General features: G+C 52.7%; 1 protein-coding gene across 1 annotated transcript in view; it reads left to right on the top strand.

The window, feature by feature from the left end:
- Positions 1–827: 827 nt before the first annotated feature.
- Positions 828–12,097, top strand: part of LOC149428706 (fibulin-2-like) — a 56,923-nt gene continuing 45,653 nt past the window's right edge. Inside the window, 5 exon segments of the mRNA XM_089667095.1 lie at positions 828–981; positions 5,463–5,747; positions 5,749–5,863; positions 5,866–6,449; positions 6,452–6,779. Of these exon segments, the coding sequence (XP_089523221.1) occupies positions 5,517–5,747; positions 5,749–5,863; positions 5,866–6,449; positions 6,452–6,779 (1,258 nt within the window). The 5' untranslated portion in view covers positions 828–981; positions 5,463–5,516.

Below are 12,097 nucleotides of genomic sequence, written 5' to 3'. Positions count from 1 at the left end.
GTGCAAGACTGAAGGGGAGGAGCCAATACACCTGCGCAAGACTGAAGGGGAGGAGCCAGTACAGCTGTGCAAGACTGAAGGGGAGGAGCCAGTACACCTGTGCAAGACTGAAGGGGAGGAGCCAGTACAGCTGTGCAAGACTAAAGGGGAGGAGCCAGTACACCTTGCAAGACTGGAGGGGAGGAGCCAGTACACCTGTGCAAGACTGGAGGGGAGGAGCCAGTACACCTGTGCAAGACTGAGGGGAGGAGCTGTACACCTGTGCAAGACTGAAGGGGAGGAGCCGGTACACCTGTGGAAGACTGAAGGGGAGGAGCCGGTACACCTGGGGGGTGGAGGTCAGATTCGCCCACCAATACATTTCATGCACAGTATTATTATATTGGGTTTCCATAGCAACTCCAATATAAACTATATACAGAAATATCAGGTTGCCCTTTAAACCAGACGGGGCACTCTGCCCCCCTCCCCCCCCAGAAGGTGGCGGCACGCCCTGGCGGTCCTACAATAGTCGGGTTTTCTCGATTCCGTCGGGGTCACATGACACGCAGACAAATTGTTCTTTCTGTTGCTGAGAACTTCCAATATTTTCTTTGGAGCCCCAGAGAGTCGCTGAGCGCCGAGCGCGGCACGGGAGGCATTTCTCTCCAACACGTGCGAGTTTCTGCGGCCATAGAAAAGGAGAAGTGAGGCCGTTCCCCATCATCTCTTCTCCAAAACATACGTCTCTCCCGCCCCGGCCTGTCTGCAGATCATTTCTCTAGGATCCTGGGGGGGGTGAGGGTGGGGGTTGGGGGGGGGCACAAGTAAATTGACTTTATCATACACATATGGTCCTGCGCTTCTCAAGTTACAACACAGTCCCTTTTTTTTTTTTTTTTTTTTTTTCTTTTTTAAACTTGTGGAGCTGATGCTGTGTCTGCAGACGGAGGAGAGACGGCGAATCGCCTTCCAGGACCAACCATTCCGGACGAATCCCAGGTCAGTCAATGGAAGGCAATGGAGTCAGGACGACTTTCCCGGACTGTCATTCCCAAGATTTACATTTCACTTTGTATTTTATTGTCACGTTATGTTGTGGTGGGAAGAATTCAGGATCCTGCAGTATGAGATGAGGAGGAGGAGGATGAGAATGATGAGGAGGAAGAGGAAGAGAATGACGAGGAGGAGGAGGAGGATTATGAGGGTGATGAGGAAGAGAATGATGAGGATGATGAGGAGGAGGAGGATGAGAATGATGAGGAGGATGAGGATGATGAGGAAGAGAATGACGATTAGGAGGAGGAGGATTATGAGGGTGATGAGGATGAGGAAGAGAATGATGAGGAGGATGAGGAAGAGAATGATGAGGAGGAGGAGGATGAGAATGATGAGGAGGATGATGAGGAAGAGAATGATGAGGAGGATGAGGATGAAGAGAATGATGAGGATGGGAATTTTTAGCTGCTGTGAAGATTTTTGGTGGAAGTTTACAATGTTGCTTTTCTATGTTTCCTAAATAGGAAGATGTTACTTTACAGATTTGTTTGTAACAGATCACAGGAGTTCCTCGCAATCATTTATCAGTAATTATGGATAAGGGGCGGGGTTAGATAGTCTGTACTTCTTCGCATTCCTTTTCGGATAGGTAAACGGAAAAAAAAAAACATTCTTCAGTTGTTCGTCTTCTCTTGTAACGAGTCGTTTTGTGACTGTGTACTATGGTAGGCGGGGGTGTATTTGGGTTTTGTGCTGCCCTATAGGCAACACAAAAATTGGGCACCCCTACCCCCCCCCCCCCCCCATGGAGAGAGCCTGACATTGACCAACAACACCCCTGCCTACCCCCCACCTGAGAGAGCCTTCCACTAATACCCCCCCACCTGAGAGAGCCTTCCACTAACACCCCCCCCCCCCATGGAGAGAGCCGGACATTGACCAACAACACCCCTGCCTACCCCCCACCTGAGAGAGCCCTCCACTAACACCCCCCCCCACCTGCGAGAGCCTGACATTGACCAACAAGACCCCTGCCTACCCCCCACCTGAGAGAGCCTTCCACTAACACCCCCCCCCCATGGAAAGAGCCTGACATTGACCAACAACACGCCTGCCTACCCCCCACCTGAGAGAGCCTTCCACTAACACCCCCCCCCCATGGAGAGAGCCTGACATTGACCAACAACACCCCTGCCTACCCCCCACCTGAGAGAGCCTTCCACTAACACCACCCCCCCCCATGGAGAGAACCTGACATTGACCAACAACACCCCTGCCTACCCCCCACCTGAGAGAGCCTTCCACTAACACCACCACCCCCCCCACCCTTAAACGAGAGAGAGAGAAGACCGTCACCTTCACAGCTCCAGACATCTCCGGGATCTACAGTCGGGCTCTCCATAGACCATCGAGCAGCCCGCAGCCTCTCTCGGATCCGACCCGGTCCCCATTCCACACATGTCCCTTCTTCCATCCCTTCTTCCGGGGGCAGTGCTACCCCCCCCCCAAAAAAAAAAAACCCTGGGCAAATGCCTTGTTTGCCTTGTGGTAAATACGCCCCTGACTGTATGATCACTTCTTACCTTTTTGTTTTTTTTTACATGTTCGAAATAAAAGAAACTAAAACCGGGAGTTCAGTGATATTGGAGGTGAAGATTCGGATCCGGACATTTCATCTGTTATTTGTCTTTGATTTATTCTCATCACAAGTTCTCATCGATGTCTCACTTTCCTTTCAATACATTTATATTGAATAATTTTCAGTTTAACCTTTCACCCTCCAGAGGACCCCCCCCCCCACCCTCCAGAGTATCCCCCCCCACCCTCCAGAGTACCCCCCCCCTCACCCTCCAGAGGATCCCCGCACCCTCCAGAGTATTCCTCCCCTCGCCCTCCAGAGGATTCCCTCACCTTCCAGAGGATTCTCCCCCCCCAGAAAATTCACCCCCCCTCGACCTCCAGAATATTCCCCCCCTCACCCTCCAGAGGACCCCCCCCCCCCACCCTCCAGAGTATCCCCCCCCCACCCTCCAGAGTACCCCCCCCCTCACCCTCCAGAGGATCCCCTCACCCTCCAGAGTATCCCCCCCCCACCCTCCAGAGTATTCCCCCCCACTCACCCTCCAGAGAATCCCCCCCCCCAGAGGATTCACCCCCCTCTCGACCTCCAGGGTGTTCCCCCCTCACCCTCCAGAGTATTCCTCCCCTCGCCCTCCAGAGGATTCCCCCCCTCACCTTCCAGAGGATTCTCCCCCCACAGAAAATTCACCCCCCCTCGACCTCCAGAATATTCCCCCCCTCACCCTCCAGAGGATTCTCCCCCCCTCACCCTCCAGAGGATCCCCCCCTCCCACTCCAGAAGATTCCCCCCCCCTTGCCCTCCAGAGAATTCTTCCACCCCCCCCCCCCCTCGCCCTCCAGAGGATCCCCCCCCCCTTCCTGACCAGGCCATCTTTTGCGTTACGCCGCTGTGTTACTTTAACTGACAATTGCGCGGTCGTGCAACGCTGCGCCCAAATTAAATCTTCATCCTTTTTTCCCCACCAATGGAGCTTTCTTTCGGTGGTATTTGATCCCCTCTGCGGTTTTTATTGTTTGCGCTATAAACAAAAATATTTTTTACAATTTTGAGAAAAAAACAATATTTTTGACTTTTTGCTATTAAACGTGTCCAGTAAAAAAATTTTAAAAATCAAATTTCATCATAAATTTCGGCCAAAATGTATTCTGCTCCGTGTCTTCGCTAAAAATGCGTGTAAATTAATTGGTTTACGTGAAAGTTATAGCGTCTACAAATGGCGGGATAGATACTGGGATTTATTTATTTGTTTGCTTTTTACTAGTAATGGCGGCGATCAGCGACTTATAGCAGCACTGCGGCGGACATTCTGACACTGGGGGGGGAACTGACTTGGTGTCACTGACATCCCCAGTGACAACAATACAATGATCGGTGCTAATAAAAAGCCCCGACACTGTACTAATGGCACTGGGCAGGAAGGGTTTAACATCTGGGGGGATCAAAGGGTTAACTGTGTGCGGTGTGACAGGTACCCAACCCCACTTTCAGCTCAGTGTGCCACGGAAGTTCAGCTAACCCCCCCCCCCTTCAGCCTTCTGGGAAATTTCCATGGTTCCATGCTTTTCACGCATGCACAAAAGGAAACTGATGGTGAAGCCACAAGGCTTCCCTTAGTCAAGATGGCGGCTCCAGCACCCGACAGCCGATTGAAGTATCAGCTCAGGGTGAGGACACCGTGTTCAGGAAATGGACAGCCAAAGGGAAGCCAAGGGGAACAGGACAGAGATAACCAAAAGAAGATGCTTCAGGGGTGCAGCCCTCCTCAGACGGGGAGATCAGCCACTAGATAGAGAGTAAACAGGAGGCGCACACACCTAGTGCATGATCCAAGGTTTCCTCAAAGGTATAAAAGACAAAAACATTCTCCCAGATGAAGCATGTACTGTATAAAAAGCTTCTGCATTAAGAAGATGGCAAGCAAGGTGTTCCAACCGTCAGTGCGGTCAAATGACTAACGCGTTTCGGGGACGAGTCCCTTTCCTCAGAGCTGCTGACCAGCCTGTATGAGGACACCAATGGATGCCAGGACAGGGAGGTGCCCTACTATTAAAAGTCAGCAGCTACAGTATTTGTAGCTGCTCACTTTTAATTTTCTGAGGGGGAGTTGGCGGGGGCCGGAACTCCTGAAGGTTTGGAGACCCCCGATTTATACTATCAACTGAGTTTACAACGTGATCAGAATTGAGAGTTTAGATCAAGCCTCATTATAGGTCTCCTCATCCACAGTCCTATCTACACCTTCAGCCCTGACGACTGGGCAGCCATCTTCCCGGAAACATCTTGGCTCCTTCTGATGTTCTAATTCAACAAACATTTGGGTTAGACTTGTAAGTTTCATGAACTCCTGTACTGGGCGCTTCTCAATACCATCCCCAGAGTTTGTTACCTAGCGAGTGTTCTCTTTGAGGGCCAAGACCGGGACAAGGTTACTTTCCATTACACATTCATGGCCTGCCAGTCCCTTTACAGAAGGACTCACTCTAGTTTACGTCCGAAGCAGGGGCGGACTGACAACTCATGGGGCCCCCGGGCAATAGGGGATCGTGGGGCCCCTGTGTCCTTGCCCAAACTCAAAAAAAGCCTATGAAAAAGGTACCAGGGCATCTCATGGGGCCACCTACTGACCCCGGGCCCTTGGACAGTGCCTGAGTTTCCAAATGGTCAGTCCGCTCCTGGTCCGAAGGTGCTAGTACTTTGCTTCTACCGGTCCGGCGCTATCACACATATACATCAGCTAGAGACAAGTAAGAGTCTCTCAGATGTTTCAGCTCTCTGGTATCTACCAAACATCAAAATATCATTTTCAGGGGAACTCAACCTTTGTCTGTGCAAAAGTAATATGTTCTTTAATCTGAAGTATTCAACAGTTCCTTCATCTTGGTGTCTCTTTTATCCTCCATAGGCATTTTCTGCTTCCAGCCAGTCATCCTTGTGCTGATGGTCAGACCAAATCAGCATGGCTTCCAAGATATCTAGAATCAGCCAGTTGGAGCATCTAACCACCATTGTCCTTCTCTTGTATGTGGGCCTATCCCTGGCTCAGCAAGACTGCAGAGGTGTGGAGTGTGAGCCTCCGGTAAACTGCATTGAGGAAGCGCTCGAGGAGGGTTCCTGTTGCCCAACATGCGTGCAGTTTGGGTGCACCTGCGAGGGCTACCAGTTTTACGACTGTGTGAACGTTGGCTTCAAAAGATGGCAAAGTGACCGAAGGAGAGTCCTACTTTGTCGATTTCGGAAGCACAGAGTGTTCCTGCCCTCCTGGTGGTGGAAGGATTAGCTGCCACTTTATTCCTTGCCCCGAGCTGCCCCGAATTGCATCGACATCATTCAGCCAACAGACGGTTGCATTCAGTGCGGGCGAATTGGGTGCATCCACGGAGGAGAAAAGTACGAGGCTGGACACACTTTTCACATGTCAGAGTGCAAGTTTTGCCACTGTCCCAATACTGGAGGAGAATTGATGTGCTACACTCTTCCCCACTGCAGCTCGGAGGGTGACAACACTACCCAACTCATGGACACGACGGAAAGCGACCCGGAGAAACAATATGACTACCCCTACAGTCATGAACAAGAGGAGCCCATCAACAGTGAGGTCATGGAAAGGAATAATAACTACAAAAGGAACGCCCTTCAGGTTCGCTCCATGGCGGATTATGGGGACAATATTGACGAACTGATTGACGTTGAACTTTCACCTGCACCCTCTTTACCACCAATGTTGGTAGAGCTAACAACAGAGAATGAGATGCATCTCTCCACCCAGCCTGAGAAAACCACCCTCAATGTCCAGACTACCCAGATAACCAGCACCCTGACACCAAACACACCCAAGGCCAGCACTGCCAAAGTTGTCCTGAGACCACAGCTCAACCAACCCAACAGGAGCTTCAAGAGCCAACAAGCCCAACCTTGGCACCCACAGAACATCCAACAAAGCCAAACACGACCCCAACTACTGGAAAGGGCACCACAAAAGGAGTGACTCTGAAATCAGATCCACAAATAAACAGCACAGGAGACTCGGTTCCATTGGAAGCTGAAACCGATTCCCCCAAAGAGGAAAAAGAAGGAAATGTGCCTCCAGCAACTGTGACACCAACAACAGCGTCTGTCCTTAGCCTGAGTCCCTCCATGGGGCCGCAAGTTCTGCTTCCTAAAGTGCTGAGCGAAGGCGGGGCTCCAATGGACGTTCTAAATCTCTCGAGATCGCATGATGGTAAGATGCTGTTGGTATTTTTTTGTTTTGTTTTATTGTTAAACAGTTTTTTTGTAAAACAGAATTAGACAATAAATTTAAATGTGAAGCCGTGCTTGACAGTGTTGTCAGGAACTATGCCCCACAGACACTGGGGGGGGAGGAATAGTGCCCCATTGTTGGTATCAGTGGGAGGAATAGTGCCCCATCATTGGGTTCAGTGGGAGAAATAGTGCCCCATCATTGGTGTCAGTGGGAGGAATAGTGCCCCATCATTGGTGTCAGTGGGAGGAGTAGTGCCCCATCATTGGTGTCAGTGGGAGGAATAGTGCCCCATCATTGGTGTCAGTGGGAGGAATAGTGCCCCATCATTGGTGTCAGTGGGAGAAATAGTGCCCCATCATTGGTGTCAGTGGGAGGAAATAGTGCCCCACCATTGGTGTCAGTGGGAGGAGTAGTGCCCCATCATTGGTATCAGTGGGAGGAATAGTGCCCTATTGTTGGTATCAGTGGGAGGAATAGTGCCCCATCATTGGTGTCAGTGGGAGGAATAGTGCCCCATCATTGGTGTCAGTGGGAGGAATAGTGCCCCATCATTGGTGTCAGTGGGAGGAATAGTGCCCCATCATTGGTGTCAGTGGGAGGAATAGTGCCCCATCATTGGTGTCAGTGGGAGGAATAGTGCCCCATCATTGGTGTCAGTGGGAGGAATAGTGTCCCATCATTGGTGTCAGTGGGAGGAATAGTGCCCCCATTATTGGTGTCAGTGGGAGGAATAGTGCCCCATCATTGGTGTCAGTGGGAGGAATAGTGTCCATCATTGGTGTCAGTGGGAGGAATAGTGTCCCATCATTGGTGTCAGTGGGAGGAATAGTGCCCCATCATTGGTATCAGCAGCAGGAACTATGCCCCATCATTGGTGTCAGTGGGAGGAATAGTGCCCCATCATTGGTGTCAGCAGCAGGAACTATGCCCCACAGTCACATACAATGTTGGGGGGGGGACAGTGCCCCAAGGGCCGGATAAAAGCAAGCAAAGGGCTACATCCAGCCCCCGGATGCAGTTTGGAGACCCCCATAAAGGAGCAGGTAACTCATGCACAGCCCCCCGGTATGGGAAATAAACATTTTTCTGGAGTTCTTTACCTGTTGAGTTCTGCTCCACCTCAGTACAGTAATACAGTAAAATACGTTGTGATAAATAAATGATATATAGAAATCAGGGCGATCAGAATTCCAGCGCTGCGCTCGGCGGTTCCGCTTTCCCTTTATCACATCGCGTGACGCGTTTACACTGGAAAAAAAATGTCAATTGTGTTTTATTTTTCTTCTTTCTGGAATTTGTGTTGAGAATTTCTCTCCCATCTGACCGATAAGAGCGGCTTATCTCCGGCAGATAATGACTCCCCCTGCAGGCACCCAGCAGCCCCCATGCCTTGTACTGGGGGGGGGGCCCTTATCACAGGAAGGAAGGCTTGTCCCTGGAATGTCACAAAGTGTCTGAACATGTTACATGTCTGTCTTCATGTGTTGTCATTGGATACAACGTGTCATGTGTTATCAGTCAATCCCGGGTATCGGGTCTGCGATGACAAAAAAACATAAAAAAAAACCCAACTTCTCATAAAAATGATGTTTTAGATCCTGAGAATTCCATTCCGCAAAATGTTATCCCAAATGGCCCCCCAGCTGGCCCAAAATACAATTCCCGTCAGGCTTCCTGGTCCCAATTCTGGGAGTTTGTGGCGGAGAAAAGAAAAGTTCTAAAAGATATTTTGATCATTTTGACATGTTTGTTATTTTACAAAAAAAATGTTTAGAATTGCTTTAAAGTTGTTATAAAGCCAAAATATCCCCCCCCCCCACCTTCCCTCCTCTCCCTCTCACCTTACCCCTTCTCCTCCCCTCACCTTCCCTCCTCTCCCTCTCACCTTACCCCTTCTCCTCCCCTCACCTTCCCTCCTCCCCCTCTCACCTTACCCCTTCTCCTCCCCCCACCTTCCCTCCTCTCCCTCTCACCTTACCCCTTCTCCTCCGCTCACCTTCCCTCCTCTCCCTCTCACCTTACCCCTTCTCCTCCCCTCACCTTCCCTCCTCCCCCTCTCACCTTACCCCTTCTCCTCCCCTCACCTTCCCTCCTCTCCCTCTCACCTTACCCCTTCTCCTCCCCTCACCTTCCCCTCTCCCCCTCACCTTCCCTCCTCCCCCTCTCACCTTACCCCTTCTCCTCCCCTCACCTTCCCTCCTCTCCCTCTCACCTTACCCCTTCTCCTCCCCTCACCTTCCCTCCTCCCCCTCTCACCTTACTCCTTCTCCTCCCCTCACCTTTCCCTCTCCCCCTCACCTTCCCTCCTCCCCCTCTCACCTTACCCCTTCTCCTCCCCTCACCTTCCCCTCTCCCCCTCACCTTCCCCCCTCCCCCTCTCACCTTACCCCCCCTCACCTTCCCCCCTCCCCCTCTCACCTTACCCCCCTCTTCCCCTCACCTCCCCCCTTTTACTACCTGAGCTCTCATTTGATCCAGCGCTGTTCCCGTTTGCAGCTCTTCTCACTTCCTGGCCATTGGCTACCATTGCTGTCAATCAAAACCAGGGATGGGGAGGGGTCTCCAAGTTGTGGGCGTGCCCTCAGCATCTTCACTTACAATACAGAGTGATGGTTCTTGCATTGGACCCCGCATTCACTATATCCCCGGACCCCACATTCACTATATCCCCGGACCCCACATTCCCTATATCCGCTCTCCCTGGACCCCGCATTCACTATATCCGCTCTCCCCGGACCCCGCATTCACTATATCCGCTCTCCCCGGTCCCCGCATTCACTATATCCGCTCTCCCCGGACCCCGCATTCACTATATCCGCTCTCCCCGGACCCCGCATTCACTATATCCGCTCTCCCCGGACCCTGCATTCACTATATCCGCTCTCCCCGGACCCCGCATTCACTATATCTGCTCTCCCCGGACCCCGCATTCACTATATCCGCTCTCCCCGGACCCCGCATTCACTATATCCCCTCTGCCCGAACCCCGCATTCACTATATCCGCTCTCCCCGGACCCGGCATTCACTATATCCGCTCTCCCGGACCCCGCATTCACTATATCCGCTCTCCCCGGACCCCGCATTCGCTATATCCCCTCTCCCCGGACCCCGCATTCGCTATATCCGCTCTCCCCGGACCCCGCATTCGCTATATCCGCTCTCCCCGGACCCCGCATTCACTATATCCGCTCTCCCCGGACCCCGCATTCGCTATATCCGCTCTCCCCGGACCCCGCATTCGCTATATCCGCTCTCCCCGGACCCCGCATTCACTATATCCGCTCTCCCCGGACCCCGCATTCGCTATATCCGCTCTCCCCGGACCCCGCATTCGCTATATCCGCTCTCCCCGGACCCCGCATTCGCTATATCCGCTCTCCCCCGGACCCCGCATTCGCTATATCCGCTCTCCCCGGACCCCGCATTTGCTATATCCGCTCTCCCCGGACCCCGCATTCCCTATATCCGCTCTCCCCGGACCCCGCATTCACTATATCCGCTCTCCCCGGACCCCGCATTCACTATATCCGCTCTCCCCGGACCCCGCATTCACTATATCCGCTCTCCCCGGACCCCGCATTCACTATGTCCGCTCTCCCCGGACCCCGCATTCACTATGTCCGCTCTCCCTGGACCCCGCATTCCCTATATCCGCTCTCCCCGGACCCCGCATTCACTATATCTGCTCCACCCAGACCCTGCATTCACTATATCCGCTCTCCCCGGACCCCTCATTCACTGTATCCGCTCTCCCCGGACCCCGCATTCACTATATCCGCTCTCCCCGGACCCCGCATTCACTATATCTGCTCCACCCAGACCCTGCATTCACTATATCCGCTCTCCCCGGACCCCGCATTCACTATATCCGCTCTCCCCGGACCCCTCATTCACTGTAATCGCTCTCCCCGGACCCCGCATTCACTATATCCGCTCTCCCCGGACCCCGCATTCACTATATCCGCTCTCCCCGGACCCCGCATTCACTATATCCGCTCTCCCCGGACCCCGCATTCACTATATCTGCTCTCCCCGGACCCTGCATGCACTATATCCGCTCTCCCCGGACCCTGCATTCACTATATCCCCTATCCCCGGACCCAGCATTCACTATATCCGCTCTCCCCGGACCCCGCATTCACTATATCTGCTCTCCCCGGACCCCGCATTCACTATATCCCCTATCCCCGGACCCCGCATTCACTATATCCGCTCTCCCCGGACCCCGCATTCACTATATCCGCTCTCCCCGGACCCTGCATTCACTATATCCGCTCTCCTCGGACCCCGCATTCGCTATATCCGCTCTCCCCGGACCCCGCATTCACTATATCCGCTCTCCCCGGACCCCGCATTCACTATATCCTGTCTCCCCGGACCCCGCATTCACTATATCCTGTCTCCCCGGACCCCGCATTCACTATATCCTGTCTTCCCCGGACCCCGCATTCACTATATCCTGTCTCCCCGGACCCTGCATTCGCATTTCTGGACAGTACTGATTGGCCCTATGCTGATCACATGCACTCTCCCAAGAGAAAAAAAAAATCTCTCTAGCAATACACACCAAACTGAGCATGTGCAAATGCCTACAGTTCAGTCTGTCTTATCAGGAGATAAGAGGTGGTCGCTTGAAAAAAAGGATCAGAGAAGACAGGATCAAACAGCCTTTTTACACAAATCGGAGGATTAACCCATTAGGGTCCACAGTGAGTATAACCAGGACCGTGGATAATGGGGTACCACCAGTCCTCCTGTACGGGGCCCCAGGTCAGCAGGGGGGGCCCAGGCAGCTGGGTGAATCGGATGTGGGCAGGAAGGGGTGAACGGGGAAATTACTGGACCCAATCCCCTTTATGACTTTCCCTGCAGCAGCTGAAAGCTGGGTTCTTCCCTTCCCCCCACCCCAGCTGGCTTTCAGCTGCTACAGAGAGAAACATACAGGGGATCGGTTTCCAGTAATTTACCAGCCCCTTCCGTTGTTGAATGAACACTCTCCTGCATTCCTACAGCCATTGAGAAATACTGTGAGAGCTGTGATTGGTCACAGCTTGTCACATGGTACAAGGCTGTTGTGAATGGCCCTGTACCATGTGACCTCTGTGATCATTCACAGATTTCACACGTAGTAAGCAATGATGTCAGAAGTAATATCTTGCTACTCTTCATGTGATCACTGATTGACGCAGACCGGATGACGCAGGGTACACCGGATGACGCAGGGTACACCGGATGACGCAGGGTACACCGGATGACGCGGGGTACGCCGGATGACGCGGGGTACGCCGGATGA

This window comes from Staurois parvus, unplaced genomic scaffold (assembly GCF_062004578.1).
Source record: "Staurois parvus isolate SC_StPar_1 unplaced genomic scaffold, SC_StPar_1.0 ptg003020l, whole genome shotgun sequence".
Lineage (NCBI taxonomy): Eukaryota > Metazoa > Chordata > Amphibia > Anura > Ranidae > Staurois > Staurois parvus.
The sequence above is the reverse complement of the archived record's forward strand: the minus strand, read 5'-3'. Positions and strand labels throughout refer to the sequence as shown.